Raw genomic sequence first — 21,792 nt, forward strand, 5'->3', positions numbered from 1 at the left:
AGAAATTAATCTTCATAAAATTGAGACAAATCGATTTTGAATCTTAAAAAATAAAATTTTACTCGATTAAAGAAATATGTATATTTCAATTTGTTAATTTTATCAAAATGGCCATAGAAATGAATTTTAATCAAAGGCGAAGTATTTATCGGTACAGATTTTAGTAATTTGTATGTAGGATACCTATATTTGTCATAATTAAAAGCATTGTCTAATTATCTCAGTGTTTTGATTATAATCAAGAAAATTTCGAAATCAAGTAAAATGGGCTATAGATCAACATTAATAATTCAGTGTATTGATAATGCTGGTAATTTCCTAGCTTTCAGCGAGAAACTTGCGAATTTTATCATTCGCCTTGACTTACTTGATACACGTATACGTATTTAATATAAATAGATGTTTTGCCAGCTTAAATTTATTAAATATTAATTTCACGTATTTTTTACATGAAAACATTCTTACGTGATTTTGGAATACTTGTTCCACCTAATTGTACACATAATAAATTATAATCATATTATATCCTTATTATTATATACATTCTTATTCAAGCATAAAATATTTTTAAGGTTGTATTACTAAATCTTTATGATTACGGATAGTAAGTTGTTTTAATGTTTAGAAGCTTACAGATTCTTGTAATGGAATTGAATTTTATTTAAAAGAAATTATGTATATTTTCTGAAATATAAAATTCGATCATTTCGTTCGATTCGTACATCATTTTTCCTCGTAAATGGTTGATTTCTTTATTTTCCACTGTCTTTTTAGTTTGCAATAGTAAGGATTACAATAGTAAACGCATAATACTAATAAGAAAATTGGTAAGAATTGCTCGATGGCTAGAGACGCTTGAACGAGTCTATCAACTATTCAAGTAAGTAGTATTGCTTTTACATTTTCCCAGTCGAGCTCTTATGTGTTATTTTAGTATCCTTGAGCAATTTCAACAAGCGAAAAAATGTTGCGTTGTAGCTATTACTGTTCGCTTGAACTGTTTTACTTAAGCACGATACATGATTTGGCGGGCGCAATATATTGCGAGGCAAAGATTCAATATCGTTCAGAATTACTTTCAATTTCAATGTAATTACTATTGTTGTTGAATTGAAATCTTTTAAAGCTATTAGCTTCAAAATACACCGTATATATTGATATTTGTTACGAGGAGATAGGAGGTACATATGTATATATACGTATCAAAAAAGAAATAACTTCAGAATAAGCATATTAGAATATGAACAGAGGTTGCTATTCGAAATCTAATTTTGTCAACTACATATCAGCAGCAACAGTATCCATACGTATGAAATACGCGGTGAAATGTGAAAGGCAATGGTTGCACTCGTGGAATGTGGAATATTTACAAATACCCGCATACTATTGATTCTTGAACTACGTTCGTTCACCTACAAGACATATTCGAGGCTTTAACGATCACGCACACGAACGAATACAAGATGGATAATTTCGATTTATGTACATATATAAATGTATGTTCGTTGATAAATTGAATTTGATTTTATTAGTTCTCGGTTCGTACGGCACTGTAAATGTAATATTATAAGGTATTACGATAAAGATTGACAGAAACGATTTAATGTCGGAAAAAAGAATGGAATTTATGTCGCGTAGGTAGAGCATTTCAAATAAAAAAAGTATCATCGAGATACTTTGCAGTAGATAAATACAGCTACTTTTGTTGCCTTTTAGTCTTATTTGATATTCAAGAAATAAACAACACAGTAATTAATAATTATGAATATAGGCATATAATAATTAATATCGTTTTCCATTAACATCATGGCAAAGTTTTAAGTTTATTGTTATACAAATTAGGTTTAAGAGAGATATTTTTTACTCTAAGGAACTGCAGTTATTTTATGCATGAAGCGATTTCAACTTTCTTTACGAAATGATAATAAAGAAGGTCAGTTATTCGATAATTATATATACCTACTACGTATATTTATAAAAGTACATGATTACCATTTATTCAGAAGTAAACTTAGCCATTCAGCAGTTTCATCCTTGTATAAAGTTCTTTTTCGACGTAGCCTGGCTAATTCGTGTTGAACGGTCGATTCAAGAAAACGGGACATCCTTGTTTTAAGTATTGTCGATGCTAGTGCTAGCACTAACATTAGCCATGCTATTGATAAATCTGCTGCACCTATCACCCACGCAATCGTAAAAGCCACACCAAGGTATAAAGCACCACGAATGGCTTCTATATCTCTCTGTAAAAAAAATTATTGTTCTTAACGAAAATATCACGTTAAAACATAAAGATGGTATTAAATATATTGATTATTGTATTTCTTGATCGAAGCAACATTATATTTTATGTACAGTCAACTAACAAGTAAAAACAGCATTGTTCCATTATTCATGGCGATACTATGTTCCATGAAGAACATTTTATTTTATTTTATCGATACATATTTACAGAAAGAGTAAGTAGGTATATTGTACATATTTGCTATAGTTTCTTCTTCGAATATTATTCGAGGGTGAATTATTTTTAATCTTGCATTTATAGATGTAACATTTATATTTGTAATCACTTGTTTCGATGGTATACAACATTTTCCAGTTATATTGATATAACTTGCTCTTTGATTGCTCTTTAATGTAAAAACATGCTATTAAATGTTAAACGTGGTAAAAATTTGATGATATTGCTGGGTAATGATAAGGCTTAAAACGTAACATTTGTAATGATTTTTTAATATTTTTTACATGGATAAAAATGAAAGAAGTATCATTGTACAGGGTGTAAAGAATGTAAGTGTAAAGAGGTTCGTAGCGTGATTCTACACTTGAAATTCGGAGTCAAATTTTTGTTTTCATTGCAACATATTCTATTCATCATGAAGAACAAAAGTCTCGAGGAAGCCATGGATTGCAAATGATCCCTTCTCCCGGAAAGAAAATGTTAAATTTTCAATAATTCTTAAACTAGAGACATATGAGTAATAGAAGACCCCCATGCGCAGAAAAGGTTCCGCGACAATGAGATTTCCAGCAACTAAGGTAACAATTCGATGACAAAGAATTAATATTGCAACATTTAAATCCATATCGAAGATCGAATCGGCTCCGCATCTCCAAAGAAGAACATACATTTACATAGAATAGTTGTAGACTCAATCATCGGTGAATACGAATTTTATAAAATTCGACGCGTTCAAGCACTCCAAATAGCTATATTGCTCGACGAAATTTTTTCCATTGGATACTACTTAAGTTGCAACTACGCTTTTTGGACCGCGTAATGAATACAGTAGCATCCTCAATCAACTGATGCAAGGATTTGTGCTCGCGAAAGACCACGTGTAATAATTTTAAAGATTTAAAAAGAAATGGACAGGAATTATGTACCTAGATACTTGTTATAGAACAAGTGCAGTATATTTGCGATTTTTACGTTTACGACTCCTTGGCAAATTACGCTCCCGATGAATCATCTCCTCGTTTCCCAGAGTCGACACTACCGGACTTCCTTCTTTGCAGAGTAAAATATGTCGTTCAGAGTTCGATTTAATAATTTGCATCCGTTGAAAAGTAATGTCAAATTGAGTATATTTTGCGTCGCTTACGATCAATTTTATTGTGTTTTACTTAAGATCATGAACACCTATCAGAATGCTATCTGGAATATCTATCAAATCAACCATGGAAAAGAAGCCGAAGTGGAATATATCGAATTGAACATGGCACTTATTATCGAGTGAAAGAGGGATTATACGTAATTTGGTGGAGAAGGTTAACCAGAATGAGAAGTGAGTTCGGAACTGCTTAAATACCAAAGAAAGAAAACAAAGAAAGGAAGATACACAATATATAATAATATATTTAGGGTATTAACCTGTATCAATAGATGTTACTTTTCTTGCACTGCTGACTGCAGAACGTTAACACATTGTGAATAAAGCCAGTTTCAGAATTATTAAAACTTTAACGTTTTTTCTCCGGGAGAAGGGGTTATTTGCGACCCATGGTTCCTTTGAGACTTTTGTTCCTCGTTGTTACGTCGCGTAACACTCTACCTAGCCGAGGCCACACACCGCAGGCAATATGACAACCAGATGTCTTCGGATACTCGCAGCGTATCCTCCATAGTTTCAAGGACCTTCCATAAATTTCATAGATTTCCTAGGAAAGGTCCTTCAAACAAAACAAACATCTGGTTCGGAAGAATTTCTAAAGACTATTGTCTACCACGGCTTGACAAGGGAAAGTTAGTTTTTGTCATGTACGCTGTAACTTTCCTCCCACTAACCACTTTCCCTCGAGGGCGGTTAAGACCCTTCGTTGAACCAATTAAAAACGAAGCCTATTCCCTCACTCTCCTAAATAACATCGGCACCAACAAATCCGATGGTCCCGTACGCTAGAGACACCCATCCCTAGCTTTCCTCCGAGACAGCATCGTCTCCCAAGAGTACTGATTTCACATCCTTCGAACGGTCAACATCCTTCGAGCGGGTATACACACCCGCAGATCACTCAGTCACTCATCTCGTACATACGCACCAGCGTAACTATTCTCGTTATAAGTTGTGGAATAAACGGTGAAATATAACTTACTACTGTGTCATATTCATATCAACCACCTCTGTTATCCTAACCGAAACAGGGGAACGACTACTTCGCGGCGTCGATTCACCGAATCGTAGCGAGAATTTACGCCTCTCGCTGACGCGTTTTCCTCGCGACCGCGTCTCTCCGCGAACGGTCGTAACACTCGTGATGTGTAGGATCTGTTGCGATGAAAAAATATTTGACTTTTAATTTCAAGGTCAAGGTCGTCTTTGCATAAGACTTTTCGGCTTCTACAAATCTCCGTCGGTCAGGTGTAAAATCACGCTACGATCCTCTTCACACTTACCTTTTTTGCGCCCTGTACACGAATAACCTACTATCCGAATAATCTAATCCGTTGTATCGGTTATGTGATTTTCCGTTCTTCTGTAATATCAATGTAAACTTTATTTTGTGATGTTAGTATTTTGCAAACGACGTAAAATACATATGCATACGCGCAGTTTAATGTTATTAAATACGTTCTTGAGAAAATATACGAAAAAATCAGCCTAGTGAAAAAGGGATTAAAGCGAAAATCGTATACGATAAAAGTTGTTATGTATACTTTCACGTGGCGAGGATACAGTGCACGACCCACAACGTTTCCAGTGTATACATATGTACATGTATCTATGTACATACTCACGCAACATCGCGTGCACGTATTATTATGTATTTGTAGTTGTTACAATTAGGTAAGTATTAGGTATATATAGGTATGGAAGAAACTATTCTTTGTCACGTTATGGAAAACGTCATTAAGCTGACAATGCTTAGATTAATTGTAAGATGTACGAATGAAAGTAATTGATTCGAATAGAAAGGTTGCGTACAAAATGTTTTACACCCCTATAAATCGCTAGGGAAACATTAATATTTACATTATGTACGTATATCCAAATTTGATATTGAATATTATCGAAGCGAAGTCAATGTTATCGTCTTTTCCCTATCTTTCTTTAATTAGCACATAATAAAGTAATCACGATATTTTTGCACGAAGATAATGTCTTAATGTATCATGTATAAATAATTGTAAAAGCGTATAGTCTCGCAAATAGGTCTTAATAGATAATCAAAAAAGTTGTAATCAAATCAATGCACTAACGTTTGAATATGAATGAAGATTTAAAAGTATATATTAATAAAACGTTAGGGATGAAGGGTCTTGGTTTTGTTTGGTACAAACGTATTCTTTTCACGTATCCTTCGATCCTACCTGGTAAACTTTAGATATCCACATCATGAAGAAGAACTTGCCTTATAGCTTTTATGTACGTTTGCATGATAGTAATACTATCTGTCTTGTCAAGAACGTAACATTTCATTAATTAGAAAGTCGCCCAATGCTAACGTATTTATGATCAAAATCGATCGTAAATAATTATATCGATCTGTGGCGTTTCAAGAAGAAACAGGTATCCTTGGATAATGTACATCTTTACCATTTGCCATTTACATACGACGGATGATAACAAAAGCATTAATATAACATAAACTTGCCCTGTTTTGATCAGTTTTATGATACCATCACGATAATCACATTGGTGTACGCCGCGACAATGAGACCGCGTAGCGTAAACAAACGTACGAGGATATCCTGGAATTTTTGAAAGCGTATCAAACCTGACGAATATGTTACATCGCAATTTGTACCTTCACGAATACTTAAGCGTATACGTATATGCACGTACCTTGCATCGCGTCGCATTGGTATTATTTCTAAGTGCAGCAGATGTATCTAAATTGTGTAAAGAATATAACTTCTGAACAATAATTTTCGAGACAATTTTCCTGCAAACGATAGACGCCTGAGAGATTGTAGAACGTGATCGGGTGTAACGGGTCTATAATATGTTTTATTTATGAATGTTAACTGTACCTATTTTCGAAAGTTGAAGGAATTTCTTAGCGTGTAGCAATGGAAATAGTGTCGTCAATGAAACAAGTGTATATTATAAATAACAATACCGTAAAAAACATTCGTTATTGCGTTAAATATAAATGTTAATAGAACATTAAAATTTCAATATAATATTTTAACATATTCTAGTTTGCTTCTTGTGTTGCAATTATTAATTTGTTTTGGTAAATTTGTTTTCTTTTTCGTAGAACTAACATTGTGCAAGGAATAAAGACCTTTTGCGATAGAAATAAATACTTTTTCTTCGAGGAATTCGCATCTTAATAGGGAGACCGATTCTTTCCTCTGTGGCGTCGACAAGGTAAGGAATGCAGCGATAAAAATCACTCAACAAGTCTCACGAGTTCCGCTCTGGAAAGCGTTACTTGGAGTATTTCCCACGTATATAATAATTTTTCTTTTGCATCTAGTATGAATATCTAATTACTTAAGATTGAAATATCCCACTATTACACGTTGGGAACGGTGAATCCATTATATAAGCGGATGTATATTCTGTAACATTACAAACTTGTCGTTTAGTAAAGTAATGTAAAGGCAAAATTACAAATTTTCTACCAGCGGTAAACATTTCATTCTTACTAGGATTGAAATCGTGTAATTAGTCGTATAATTACATTTCCCTTTATTATTATATAAATTATATTTAAATTCAGCGTTACCCATTACCCTTACCCTTACCCTAGATATTACTGTTTCTTTTTTTAATAAATTATAATTCTTTCATAAAGGAATAATTTAATTTCGTGAAAGTATATATAGTATAAGAAATAATACACAATGTATTTTCAAGTCAACGATTCAACCGACTCGACGCGACGCGACGTTCAGTCGCATCTACTCGAGAACCCTCAAGGAATATTTCCCGGAAAATCTCTTGTGTGCCTGTTCCTTTGGTGAGGTTGACAATTCGAATCACGTAAATTCCATCAAAAAATTCCTACCGCTGTTGCAAGAACACGGACCATTAGAATTATGTATATATGTAGCTGCGTGTAATGCATTTTGCATGAAATGAAACAATGTTAATAAGAGAGATTTTCATGAACAATAGTAATTTCGTATCGTAACAATTTTGATCATTATCATACCGAGATATTTATACGTATTTTTTACTTTAATAGGTAGGTACTAATTTATCAAGTACCACAGATAGAAACTTTCAAGTATCGGTTGTTAATTGCGGTGTGGCATCCACGATTTTTTAGTCATACACATTAAGTAGTTGAAAAATTGTAATAAATATCATATTATGACAGCTTTTTTGCGGTATTATCGAATGAATAATTTAATATGTTGGCAAAAGCTGGTGGCGATTAATATTAGAAGCACACTATTAATCTCAATATGTTCATTAACTATGTGATCGTAAGAAAACATATGTATGTATAATGTATACATATTCATAATCCTGTCCAATGAATAAAATTTAGGCGATCTTCTCATCAAATAATAATGATATGTGTATACACGGTAATCTAGTTTAAATATAGCTAACCGTTTCAAATGCATACATGTATATGAAAGATTAAGAGAGTAATAACTCAGTAGTACACATATTTTTGAAATAGTTTTCAAATAATCAAGACTTTTGGCTACAAAATAATGTAAGAGATAAAATGGTATCTATATTATTAGCCTAAACATTTAATGTACAAGATAGATTGATTTACAGCTAATTGTAAATAATAAGTTGTTGGTAACAATCTAAAGACCATAAACGGAGAACGATATTAAAAAGTATCAATATAAATTTGTTAAATTATATAAATACACATGTGTAGTTTCATTTGAAATCATTCAACTTTTTTTTCTACCATATCGCTTCATCCTTTAAACATTATGGATATAATTCTGAGTAACTATAATTGAATATCTTTTCAGGCAAATGATAATAAAAAAGGATTTTATTTTTGGATCAATTGTGAACGCTGCTCTATACATATAATAAGTATTCATGTGATCTAGTATAAGAAATATTAATTAACATTTATATTAGAATATTAGAAAGTTGAAAGGAGTTGGAAAGATATATTAGATGGATGTTAGGATGCTACTATGGACCAACAGACGCCAGATTATATCTCCAAAATGACCGATGAAATACGAAAAGAAGATAGAGGAGAAAACCTCTTCAAACACTGCCTAAAGGAAAGAAAAGCCGGAAAAGGAGATAGTAAAAGACTGAAAGAAATGCTGGAACACTTCAAAGAATGTAGATATAGCCAAGAAGGAATAAAGTAATTATGGGAGAGAAAGGTGGATGCAAGAGAGATTCTACCAAAGAGGAAAAAAGATGAAAGACAAACAATGGAGTGAAATACAAAGATCTAGATACAATATGAAGTATAGGAAAATAACCACAGGAGGTTTATCAAAATATTTAAAGAAAAGAAGGAAGGAGGGAAAGCAAACGCTATTAACAAGAGCAACGTGTAATAACTTGGAGAACGTATATATATATTTGGGTGAGTGACGAAGAAAAGAAGTGTTTATTTTGTAAAACTAGCGAAGGGACATTTAAATACTGGAAAGTATTTCCTATATATATTGCTACTGCTACTACTACTACTACTACTACTACTACTACTACTACTACTACTACTACTACTACTACTACTACTACTACTACTACTACTACTACTACTACTACTACTACTACTACTACTACTACTACTATTACTACTACTATTATTATTATTATTGCTATTAGAATATTAAATTTATACATGTTACAACCTGGAAAATATTCAATTTCCTACTAAATGACACTTGTTAATGTCATTTACATGGAAAAATTTGTCTGTCATTTATCTTGTGTCACAAACTTTGATGTGTGTAGTAGATAAGTACGACATGCATTATGAATAAAACAAAAGAATTTGTCGCACCTGAGATTTTTGAGTAATAGTTAAAGCGAAATCTTCGTCGGGTGCGGTATCCTCAGGGATCATATTGGCATCCCCAGGTACAGTACTGTATCGAATGGTATCGTTAATCGCTTTGGCTGGACCTCCTATGCAACCTGAACAATTACCGCCTCTAGTAATTTCACGTTTTCCTGAAAAAAAGAAAGAAAGGCAAACAAAGAAGTTAAGTATTAATCTTATTCCAGAAAAATCGTATGATATTCTGTTATAATTATAACTGCTTAACACTAATCGATTAACTTAAGTCATGTATGTATGTTCAATATAGGTACGATGGATTTATAAAATAAAGCGAAAAGAGATGATTAAGATTAAGAATCAATATTCTTATCTAACAATGAGCTATTCGTTGTTGAAGAAAATAAATGAAATACATCAATTAATAAGTAATTATTTTATTTATAGTTACATATAAGTATAATTAATAATGTAATAAATACAATAAGTATAAGAAAGAAGTAGTACTTTCTACAAGTTATTAAATACTAGATATTAAATTACATATCAAAAGGTATTTTTTTAATTACTAAAGTTAAGCAAAATTATTGAGTTGCTCGGAAAGTTCGTGCCGATTTTTGGTAGGTGACATTAAGGCAGATCTGAACATATCAGAATGATTGAAAACAAATTACATAAAAAGGTGATATTTTAGGCAAGTTTAGAAAAAAGTTTGATTAGGATACCTTAATTTTTGTTAATTTTATACGCTCTTAAATATGGGAGGAAACAAAGTGTGTCATAGGCATTTGATACTTTTCTTCTACCGGAAAGGCAAAAATATCACACAAGCAGCAAACAAGATGCGTTGTTTATGATGACGGTGCTATAACTGAAAGAACGGTGCGGAAGTGGTTTGGTAAGTTTAAAGCTGGTGATTTCAATCTTGAAGATCAAGGACACCCTCCACCATTGATGAAGATCAGATCAAAACACTGATCGAGAATAACCCACGCTATACGATACATGAATTAGCGGAAATGTTAAAAATATCAAAATCCACCACCCACGAGCATTTTGTGAAGCTTGATGTATGGCTTCCCAACGATTACGGAAAAACACCTGATGCATTTCCATTTGTGACTCACTCTATAAACGCAACAAGGAGACCTCATTTTTTAACTAAATAGTGATGGATGATAAAACATGGATTATTTGTAATCTGAATGAATCTCCTTTGTTTACCTCAAAAACCAGTCTTTATCCGAAGAAAGTCATGCTCTGTGTCTGATGTGATTGGAAAGGAATCCTGTATTACGTGCTTCTACCAAACAACCAAACGATAAATTTGGAAAAATATTGCTCGCAATTAGACGAATTAAAGACGGCAATTGAACAAAGATGTCCAGAACTAGCGAATCAGAAGGGCGTCGTGTTTCTTCAGGATAATGCGCAGCTTCATGTATCTTTGACTACTCTACAAAAACTGTTGAAGCTTGGTTGAGATGTGCTATCCCACCCACTGTATTCACCAGACATTGTGCCCTCAGATTTGTATCTATTTAGATCATTACAAAATTCCCTTAATGGCAGAAACTTTAACTCTTTGGTCGACATAAAAAATCATATTGAAAAGTTTTTCGCCGAAAAATCTGAAAGGCTCTAGAAGGAATGGAATATTCAAACTACGTGAAAGATGAAGAAAGGTTGTGGAACAAAATGGCACCTATATAATTCAATAAATGTATATCGAAATATAAATGTGGTGCGTTTGAATTTTCTTTAAAAATCGGAACGAACTTTCCGAGCAACCCAATATATGTAGATAAGTTGATGCGATTGAATCCAAAAAGATGCAACATATTATGCTATAATATTATGGATATGCATGGAAGTTAATTTTTTAAAGTACGATCCATACAACACATTTTCACATAAAATGCCTTAGTCGACTCGGTTCTTTTTGACCGCACGGTTAATGACTATGTTCTCATACGATGTTGGGATTCTTTCGTGCCTAATGTTTTCCCAACTATTATGCATATCAATTACAATCCTACTGAAAGTACAAGGATGGACGTCGTTTGGACGCAATTAATGATACCGCAATCTACATGTACGATGAATTCAGGACGCTCTTCGAGAAATGTCGCGTTTACTTGATTCATTTGTTAAGTTGTCTACCTCGATTTATGTTCGTCCCCTGTAAACGTCGCGTGAATCCTGAACGCGATTTCGAGATTGAAACCGATAAACAAGATATCTGCGATCTTACATCCCTTTTTTATTGTTTGTATTTCAATGAAAAAAATATCATTTTTTTTTTTGAATAGAAAAGATTAATTATGTTAGTGCGTGGTACAATTTACTGATTGAATTCATTAACATTTATTCGTTTTCTACTTGCACATCGATAAACTAAATCTATAAATCTAAATATGGTGATATTTTATTATTTTTGACCAGTTACGAAATAAATTTGTCTAATTCGTTAATTATTAAATTTCTAAGGCATTATATTTCATTTGAATTGCATAAAACATTCATAAACGGCATTCGTTTATACACTCTGCTTATAAAAGCAAGAAAATTATAAGAATAAAAGAAAGAAAATTTTCGTTAATTTTAAATACAAATAAATCCTTCTTGTATACATACATGTATGAATTTATAATTATTACGAGCATTTGGAAAATTATATATTTAGTAATTATGATTAAAATGGTTATGATAAAACTGATTGTCATATGTATGTGCTTTTTAACATTCGATATTAAAAAGATAAAAGTGATTATATGTAATATTCATAGAATATTTTTCATATTTTTCAATGTTATTGGAGTCTACGAGTTGGTACAAGTGTGATAATTTTTAATTGAAAGAACAGTGTACTTTTTTTACTACTAGATATGTACATATATAGTTTTTGTTTTTTTAATGGACGGCAATATGTATTACCCTACACATATTACGTACGATCTTAGATTCGTTTACAGATTTCTGAACGATATGATTTTACGACTAAAAAGTGAAACGTCAGTACGTATACACTCTCTGATATACTTAAGGCTACAAGCAGGAACAATCGAGGACAAGACCTTGGCATTACAAATGCCCCTTGCATAGAAATTGATACCACAACCTTTCCAAGCGTTAACATACTTTCCAGTACTCGGATTACAGAACTATGAATCCATACTTTTTAAAGCCAAAAAGCCAATTCTTTTCAAGTGCGAACAGATAAAAAAAAATAAAACGAATAGAAATTAATATAAAATTCAATCATTTATTACAATTATTTAAATATCAGGTATAGAAAAGAATGTACTGTTTTTATAACGTATCTCCATATCTACAAACAATTTCAATCTTTCGGATATCCTTCATTGATATCAACCTGATGTTTCTTCTTTATTTTTCAACCATATTGATATCCAGTAATTATTGCTGGATTTCGAATTCTAAAAAACGTAGCAATTTTTAGGCACATGGCCAATTTTTGAAAGAAAAATCTTCTTTGCAGTGTCCCCTAATATTATTTCTACATACGATACATTCACAATGTGAGTTTACAGAATTCACCGGAAACAACTTTTGTCTGCTATGTTAAAACGCGAAAGAAGTGCTGTGTTGAAAATGCATTTTTTCAACCGCTATATTTAATCCTTTGCATGATCATTTTCTGAGCTGTGCATTATTTCGAAAATACAATAATAAAGGGCACAACATTTTTTAAATGATAGGTATGTAACGCTAAGGGGCGTTAAGATATCTTACTCTATTAACCGCTTCGCTACCACGAACAAGATACCTCACGACACAATATTGTTCGTACAGTAACCACAGACGAGTTATCCCGCGTGTTTGTTTATTAGAAGCTGTAATTACAGAAAAGCAGATTCGCGGCATATCGTAATGCGGTAATCTCGTAATGCCGTTATACGAACGGTATTGCGTTGCAGGATAACTCGTCCGTGACCATCGTACGAATAATATTGTATCGCGATATATCTCGTATACGCTTGCGAAGCGATTAAAGTACCATGTACTGATTATTATCGTAAGACCAAAAGTAGACAGTTTTCGGTGTATTTGAAATATATTTATGTATGTACGTCAAAATATTCAAACCTGCTCGAACTGCAATTAACATTCGTTGGGCCACACTTACAGAAAGTGTATGTGTTGAATACAAAAGGCAATGCTTTAATTAAGAATCACCGCACTATCCGCACTGATCGTAGAATACTAATATCGCGTGATTATAAGACCTTCTTTCAAACTTTACTTGAATATTTCGGTTCATATTGATCAAATAATGTAGATCATGCGCTTTCTACCTTTGATAGAATGGTATCATACTAAGCTTGTATTTATTTATTCTTTCTTATTTTTGTTCAAGATACATTCTTTCAGCGTGTAATGCAAGTCAACGATGCGTTACATGAGTGTGAAATAGCATATTTCCTCTTTGAGTATGTATGTATATACACCAAACTTTAACTTGTTTGATATTTTATATTGTGTGAGTTGTTATAATTTGTACCAATTATAAACGAAAAATTGGAAATCGAAATGAATGAATATGTTACAATCATGCCCATACCATAGAAAAATATACACTAAAAATTGTTACAATTTAGTTTCGATACATCCTTTGATCGTGAGAAAATCGTTATTGAGTATCTATGTATCAAGAGAAAGGACGGAAAGAAAGGAAAGAAAGGAAAGGAAACAATCGACGACTAAGAGAAGTCTAGTAAAGAAAAACGTAGTCCTAGAAGCTAGTGTTTCTGTTGTAGTAATTACGGTGCTATTGTTCTAAATGAGTGTTCACCTGATGCTCGGACCGAAGTACCATACCTTTTTTTAAGGATGTTCCTCGTGTCAGGTGCCTCGTCATAAAGCTGGAAAGTAGCTGCATACTTGTTTTTCGAACGACTTCTTGATTTTCACCGTGATACTCTCACCGTGGCGTCCTATTCCGCCGTCACTTTTATTCTAATAAAATCATCGATTAAAGACCTCGAACAGAAACATTAGCCAACCAAGAATGTTTTGACAAATCGTACACAAAACGACTATAGATTTAACGATCTTTAAATAGAAATACGGGCATTGGAAACCTCGCCTTGCTCGGCTCTTTTTAATGAATCATCGTTCTAAGGATAAATATTTGATAGCGGTGTTCTTACGATGCTGTTAATTTGAATCTATGTACGTGTTCACTCGGGAATTTTCGTATGATACGTATGATACTATAAGCAAGGAAAAAGTCGTGCCTCGAAGTAATTCGAAAGAAGAAAATAAAACACTTACGATTGATGGAGTTCGTGATATAATATAACTGCTCTTTGATAAGCTGTACAAAATTTTCTTTCGACACGAGGTAAGTACGTTACTGAAATTTTTCAATATCGTTCTGTGACGCTTTCTTCTCTACTATTAAGCTGAAGATTATATTTTGAAAAATTTACTCAATTTTCACATAGTGTTTTTCACTGTATTTTCGTCTTCAAGTCTTTATCGTCGTTTGAATTGTTTCTGAACGTTATCTGAATAATTTAAAAATTCTGCAATTGCATTAAAGAGAATGAAAGAAATTTCTTCAAGAAAAGTTTACAAATTTTTTCAAGTAAGATTTCTTCCTCTAGAGTTTAGAGTGTAGACTAGTGAAATGAATAATTGCACAACAATTTTCGATTCTGATTTGGATTATCTTGAATGATTTCATAAGCTAAAATGTATTAATAAAATATATTTTATTAAATTCCTCAAACTTTAACATTTTTAATCGAAATTCAAAGAAAAATTTACTTTTGTGTAAACGCACCGATTCATTATATATAAAACTCGATTCTTCTCTTTGTTACTTCAAATAGAACTAGGTATTTGGAGGTAAACAATGTTTCTGTTAAATCAGTAAATAATCTTAATGGAAAATCCGTTTTCCATTTCTCACGGCACCATAATAATTGAAATCGATGGATGACGGAGATTCATATTCGTATTTTCCATTGTTAGTGGAAGAACGCGGATCCTTTCCTACCGGCACACGGACTCGTACTGGATACGAACAAATTGTTAGTACGCCAAGGACGCCACCGGCCATCTGTTTTCTCGAAAAGAACTGGTTATATTCGCGCTTGCGCCACCCTTATCACGAGTCACGAACACAAATATATTTCTGCGATTGATTAGAACTGTATTGCTCTAAAAACTGGAGGATTGATTAATCAAGGATCGGTGTACATTATATACATATAGTATCTTTTTATGCTACATGTCTTCATGTGTACGAAATCTTGTTATCTGTTACAGAAAATTTATTATTTTTCGTTAGAAAGATTTCCTTTCTTCTTTATTTCATATTTATATGATAATTCATAATTCATTTTCTTTTCCTTTCATTAAATTTTAAGGCAATAAAAATTTATCCATTTACAATGGTTAAATTCGTTTTAATAAATATATAGCAATTTTCATGAAATGTAGGTAATAGAAGTGAACTATTTATTAAATTTATTACATCTCTGTATACTCCAAGTTTGTTTAACTTCTTCCGATACGAATTATATTTTAGCATTTTATGTAATATACAGGGTGGTTGGTAACTGGTGGTACAAGCGGAAAGAGGGTGATTTTACGCGAAAAAAGAAGTCGAAAATATAGAATAAAAATTTTTCGTTTGAGGCTTTGTTTTCGAGAAAATCGACTTTGAATTTTCGCTCGGTACGCGTGCGGTACGTTATAACGGATCTCACTGTAGATCGTTGTCTCGATGGAAAAATTAAAAAAAAAATTTTTATTCTATATTTTCGACTTCTTTTTTCGCGTAGAATCACCCCCTTTCCGCTTGTATCACCAGTTACCAACCACCCTGTATAGTATTTTATCTTGCAAACTAATAACAAATTATCTAAATTTAAAACATATTCACAACTATCATATTTACTACGAAGAATGACGATGTTAGATCAATGATTAATATCATGTGCACGTAAGCGCAATGTAAGAGTATATTATCATCATGCTGGCCTCTGAAATCTATGATGCTAATGGCGTTCGTAAATAGAGACCGTTGCTTAACGGCATTGTGCGTGCAACATGTCGACAAGTAAAATTTCCACCCGAGAAAACATTTTCATCCGGCGCTATTAAAAACCTTTATAAAAGGTAATAGTAATGGTAACGGTTTCGTAATAATAACAACAACAACAACAATAATAATAATAATAGTAATAGGATATGATTATATGTATAGATAATAATAATTCATATTTTGTGTACAGTGCGTATAATGTCATTCGGTGTTTCCTGTCATTAGTAGATTTATCAGGAGTTTCTTCGATTTCTTAAGTCATCTAGGAACTGGAGCGAACACTTCGCTAAATATGTACCTACATGTTGTCCGATTGTTATATTGTGAAGCGACTAAGATAAAATAGTAATTATATCGACAACATCATGGTACGTATCCAGATGAATGTTTGCAAATAAAGTTCGATAAATCGAAGGAAGAATGATCCGATGGTATATTAACTTTTCCAAAACTAAAGGCTATTCGTTCGTGAGAATATGTATTACTGCTTAACATTAAGCTTAACGTTATAAATCATTAAGATCTTTTGTAAAAGATATCCTGAAATGACTAATGATAGTAATGTAGTACTCGTCAGATTGTGGGATTGCTTTCAAACTACCAGCTCTCGTCGTCGACCTCTCTTTCCTTTTCTTTCTCTTTTATTTGTTTCCTGACCAACATCTGTCGTACGCGCCATACCTTACTATACCGCATTACATTGCCACAACCCGTACATAACGTACCGATCCAACGACTCCGCGTTTATGGTGCAATGTGCTCACCGTCTACCTCGAGAATTTCAGAGAATTTCTTGAAAAAAAAAGCATCTCAGGGACGCATCTCAGGTCACGCGTCGCCCTGTGTCGATTATGTGCGCAAATTGATAGCTTTTCATTATGGAATTTATTTGAAATAACATATGAGCCGATAGCTTGAAAAATATCGACATCTTCAAAACACATATTTTTTCGATAATATAAAAGTTATAATAATCGTGTATATGTAATGCTTTCATTTCCTATTTATTTGTAATTAAATTCGAAATATAATATGCAATGAATATTGTTTTGGGTTTGGAAAGTGGATAATTGATTTCTTTATGAATGAAGAAAATATGTAGTAACAAAACATGTATATCATCTCGTTAGCTCACTGCATCTTGTTAAATTTATGATAAATAAAGATGATATCTACATACGTATCATACAAGAAGTAAAAGTAAATAGACGTGAGAGCCACTTCCTTCAAAAATGATATAATCGATTAACAGTTTCGTTACAACTGACATATATGTTATGTCATATGATTTGTTCTAATAATGCTACCGATGCATTTGTTTCGTTTCGTTATTTGTTTCAATAATGCGTCGCACCTATTGCGTTTTTATTTTCATCAAATATTTATTATTATTGCGTCGCCACGCTTACAAGCAGAATGTTATTTTTCGTCGATTTACTATTGATTCGCCAATAGAATAGCTGATAAAGAAATTAGGTATCCAAAAGAGTTTAAGGAGTCTCTTATACATTTCTAAGAAGAGTTAGAAATGATGCTTTGGACGATAATTCAGAAGATACGCCACTTATACGTAGCGATTCTGACAGTTCGTTGTCAGATAGCACCGATGTATGTACAGTTGAAGATATGGTAATTGATGATATATATATCATTATTCTCAACACCAATTGTTCCAATACCAACTTTATCTGATATTCCAGTATATTGGGATGGTAATGGGGATTCAATTTTCAATGAAGAATTCAATTTACAAACTAAAGCAAACTCTTAATCGATAGTAATTTTCTTGATATATGTGTCATATGAGTTGATGGTTGACAGCCGGAAATTCCAATGTGCAACTTAATGAATTATTTCTAACGAAAGGGCAACAATTCATAACATTTTCCAACTGGAAAGCCATCCCTAAAGAGAGACTTTACCGAAACAATGTAGATATTATTCGTTAGATAACAAACGAAGAGGCAACATCAAACCAATAAAAAAATTGTCAAGCAAACTTCTGTTTTGGAAATTGTTTCGAAAAATTTCATTTCGATATGCGATGATTTCAAAATTTATGTATTTGCTATTAACATATTATGAAACATAATTTGCATTGCTTAATATTTCGCAGCTTTCTTTTCATTTATATATACATATAATAATTATATATATTAAATATATGACATATAACATGGCGGTACAAGCGGAAAGGGTGTGATTCTACGCGAAAAAAGAAGTCGAAAATATAGAATAAAAATTTTTTCTTTTTTAATTTTTCCATCGAGACAACGATCTATAGTGAGATCCGTTATAACGAGACGTGATAAAATGCACGCGTACCGACCGAAAATTCAAATTCGATTTTCTCGAAAACAAAGCCTCAAACGAAAAATTTTTATTCTATATTTTCGACTTCTTTTTTCGTGTAGAATCACCCCCTTTCCGCTTGTACCACCAGTTACCAACCACTCTATATATATATAATTTTATATATACATATATATACACATATATGCATACATAAAAAATGACAATAAAATCAACTAAATATTTAATTGTTTTCACGAATTGGTTGTACATATATTAGGTACTATTAAGTAGTTGAAACGCATGCGTCACCAACACTGTGTGATAAAGGTGCATATATACACGCGTATGTATCGTGCATTTGACAGTACTGCTGTCGCACCATATATTGTACATTTAAACGGAAAACATCAGGCAGAAAGATGAAGCAACGACCAGTAATGTTAAATTAAACATTATCATATTAAAGAGTAACATTACTGTGATTTCTGACAAAAGATATTTTATTATCAGCAAAAGTGTTGAACAACTTTGATTTATATCAGCTATAAAGGAATAATAAAATATGTGTATATATCTGTATATATCTGCTGTAATTGGATGTTTACACGAAGTAACATAATAAATATTAAATACAAATGATTGACATTTAATAATGTGAAATCATTGAATTTTCTCGTGATGGATTTTATTAAATTTACTTCTAAAGTAAATGTATTTTTCTCCTCTGGCATATTTCTACGTATACCTTAGAAGACAACACCTTTCACAGAGTTGGTGAAGTTCTTTCTGAAACCTGTTCTTGTTTTGTCGAAGGAATTGACACTCTGACTAGCTTCCTATTCTGAACTTATTTACATATTTATACTGACATACCAGCGTATACATTGTGAGAGATGTACACTAGTTTACTTTCCACAATTAATATTAACGGACTTCGTTTCTACAATTATCTGCCAACTATCTGTTTGCTCTCTTATTTCTAAACTACTGGACCGAACAAAATAGCATACTATTAAATTAATTAACGAAACTTGCGTTAATTAATTGGTTAAGAAAGATATTTGTTTTTTTTTAAAGGTGAATAACATTTAAGCTGTTCAAGGCAATAAAGAAACGAAAAATATAACCTATAAATAGAATACCAATAGAATTAATCGTAAGTTAATCGACATAAGAATTTTCTACTAGCAACATGTTCATACCAAGTTCAGTGTCTTTCATTTCTTTCTCTTTTCATAAAACTAATAACTGCACCAGCTTTCCTTACGCGGGACAGCGTGAAAAATATTGTAGCTATCATCGAAGTGAATTATTTCCGTTAGACTAGTTTTACGGATTATGTTTATACGAGTCAAGCGACCACATCAAGCTTTTCCAGCATAGGGAAATGCGACAATTCATTATGAGCCAATTCACGTAGTAATAACACGTGCGCTGGAAAGTAATATGTACAATTCTAGCCGCGTATCGTTTGGTGGTATGTCAATTGTATGTACTTACGTACGTTATTTACATACAAATGTACATACGTATGAGACCAGCAATTTCGACGATTCAACGCGTGTGATAGCATTTTACCCATTAACGAACGTCTTACTTTTTCGTGAATAATATACTGACCTTGATAGCTGGTATATGTACATATGCATAATATAAGAATCCTTTCACACTTTCACGAATGACATACATAACTACATATGCATGTATATCGTCTTCCTGGTCCTGCGAGCGAAAGCGTGTTTTCCATAACTTCCATGCGGTATAATTAGAATTTCGTGAGTTGTAATTAGAATGATACGATAACATACATACCCTATGTCAAAATTATCTATCTTATCGCGTGGAGAAATTGTTGCTCCGTTTGCGTACGTTTCCACATTTCTATCCTCAAACCGATCTCACTGATCATACACAATTCGACGACAACAAGCAAGGAGCTGGAAGACAGACTTTCTTGCGTGAAAATGACCACGCATAACCGGTCGACGCATCCGTCCTCGTTCACGAGTATAGAAACACTGACCTGCCGTCACGAGAGGAGAGCAAACCAGGTAAGAGGTAACAGAACCTCTCCCTACTATTTCCGTCCTGTCCTCTCTTTCTGCTTCATTCGCTCTCCATCCTTCTTTTCCACCTTTTTCCTTTCTTCCCTCCTTAATCTTCTCTATTCTTTCTCCTCGTCATTCCTATCTTATTTTTCTTTCTTACACCTGTGTTTCATACTTCCTCTGACTTTCCCTGTCTCTCTTCTGCATCTCCTGTCTTTCTTCCTTCACAAAATTGTTGGGTCTATCTTTTTCCTATTTCCACTGCTTTGATAGGTCTTTTCTATCGCTTCGTTCCCTCCTTTCCTTTCTTCTTTTTTCCCTTCTTTATCTCTTTTTTGCAAGAAATCAGGTATATTGCGAAAATATAATATATTAAATCTCATTCTATCTATGCAATAATCACTATTCCATTTTATTTTTTTTTTTTTTTTTTTTGGTATACCATTCTCTGACACTGACTAATTGATTTATAGCAATTAATAGTTTCTAGGTTTCTAAATTAAAATAAAATATTATTGTAATTTATAAATGTTGTAATATACAGACATGCTCCATTCTGCTGTATATTGTAATTATATTTTATTTATATAATTATATTTTTGCTATATTTAAACGATATTTTAATTATGTATAGGTAAGACTAAAGTATACATAGTTTACGTTTTGCGAGCATTCTTTATACGCACGCTTTAGAAAGATGAATGAAATAATATGTACATATGTCTGAATGAGAAATGAGTAACATCCACTTCGATTAGGATCTCCACGAGTAGATATATTCGATCGATATAATAAAATATTTTAATTTGCGAAATAACAATGTAGTAAATCTTTTAGTCAATTTTTGCATTCGTTGTATGGAAGAAATTGAAAAGCTCATGTTTTAGAATAAAACTGAAAATGTTGTCGTACACAAATATATACAAACATACACACCTAAAGCTAAGCCTAATTCGAAATAAC

The 21,792-nt window shown here is 32.5% G+C and overlaps 1 protein-coding gene across 7 annotated transcripts in view; it reads right to left on the reverse strand.

The window, feature by feature from the left end:
• Nucleotides 1-21,792, reverse strand: part of LOC117237858 (tricalbin-1-like) — a 32,284-nt gene that overhangs the window by 9,871 nt on the left and 621 nt on the right. For 2 of the 7 annotated variants that reach the window (XM_033502247.1, XM_033502243.1), the window contains exons 1-4: nucleotides 14,704-14,859; nucleotides 14,248-14,385; nucleotides 9,409-9,578; nucleotides 1,993-2,243 (exon numbers count right to left, since the gene is read on the reverse strand). In XM_033502247.1, coding sequence (XP_033358138.1) covers nucleotides 1,993-2,243; nucleotides 9,409-9,578; nucleotides 14,248-14,308 — 482 coding nt within the window. In that variant the 5' untranslated portion in view covers nucleotides 14,309-14,385; nucleotides 14,704-14,859. Of the gene's footprint in view, nucleotides 1-1,992; nucleotides 2,244-9,408; nucleotides 9,579-14,247; nucleotides 14,410-14,703; nucleotides 14,860-20,401; nucleotides 20,504-20,593; nucleotides 20,805-21,792 lie in introns of those variants that run through there. The other 5 variants (XM_033502249.1, XM_033502244.1, XM_033502246.1 and 2 more) reach the window with 5 other exon arrangements.

The sequence above is a fragment of the Bombus vosnesenskii genome, unplaced genomic scaffold (genome assembly GCF_011952255.1).
Source record: "Bombus vosnesenskii isolate JDL3184/JDL3185 unplaced genomic scaffold, Bvos_JDL3184-5_v1.1 scf7180000013403, whole genome shotgun sequence".
NCBI lineage: Eukaryota > Metazoa > Arthropoda > Insecta > Hymenoptera > Apidae > Bombus > Bombus vosnesenskii.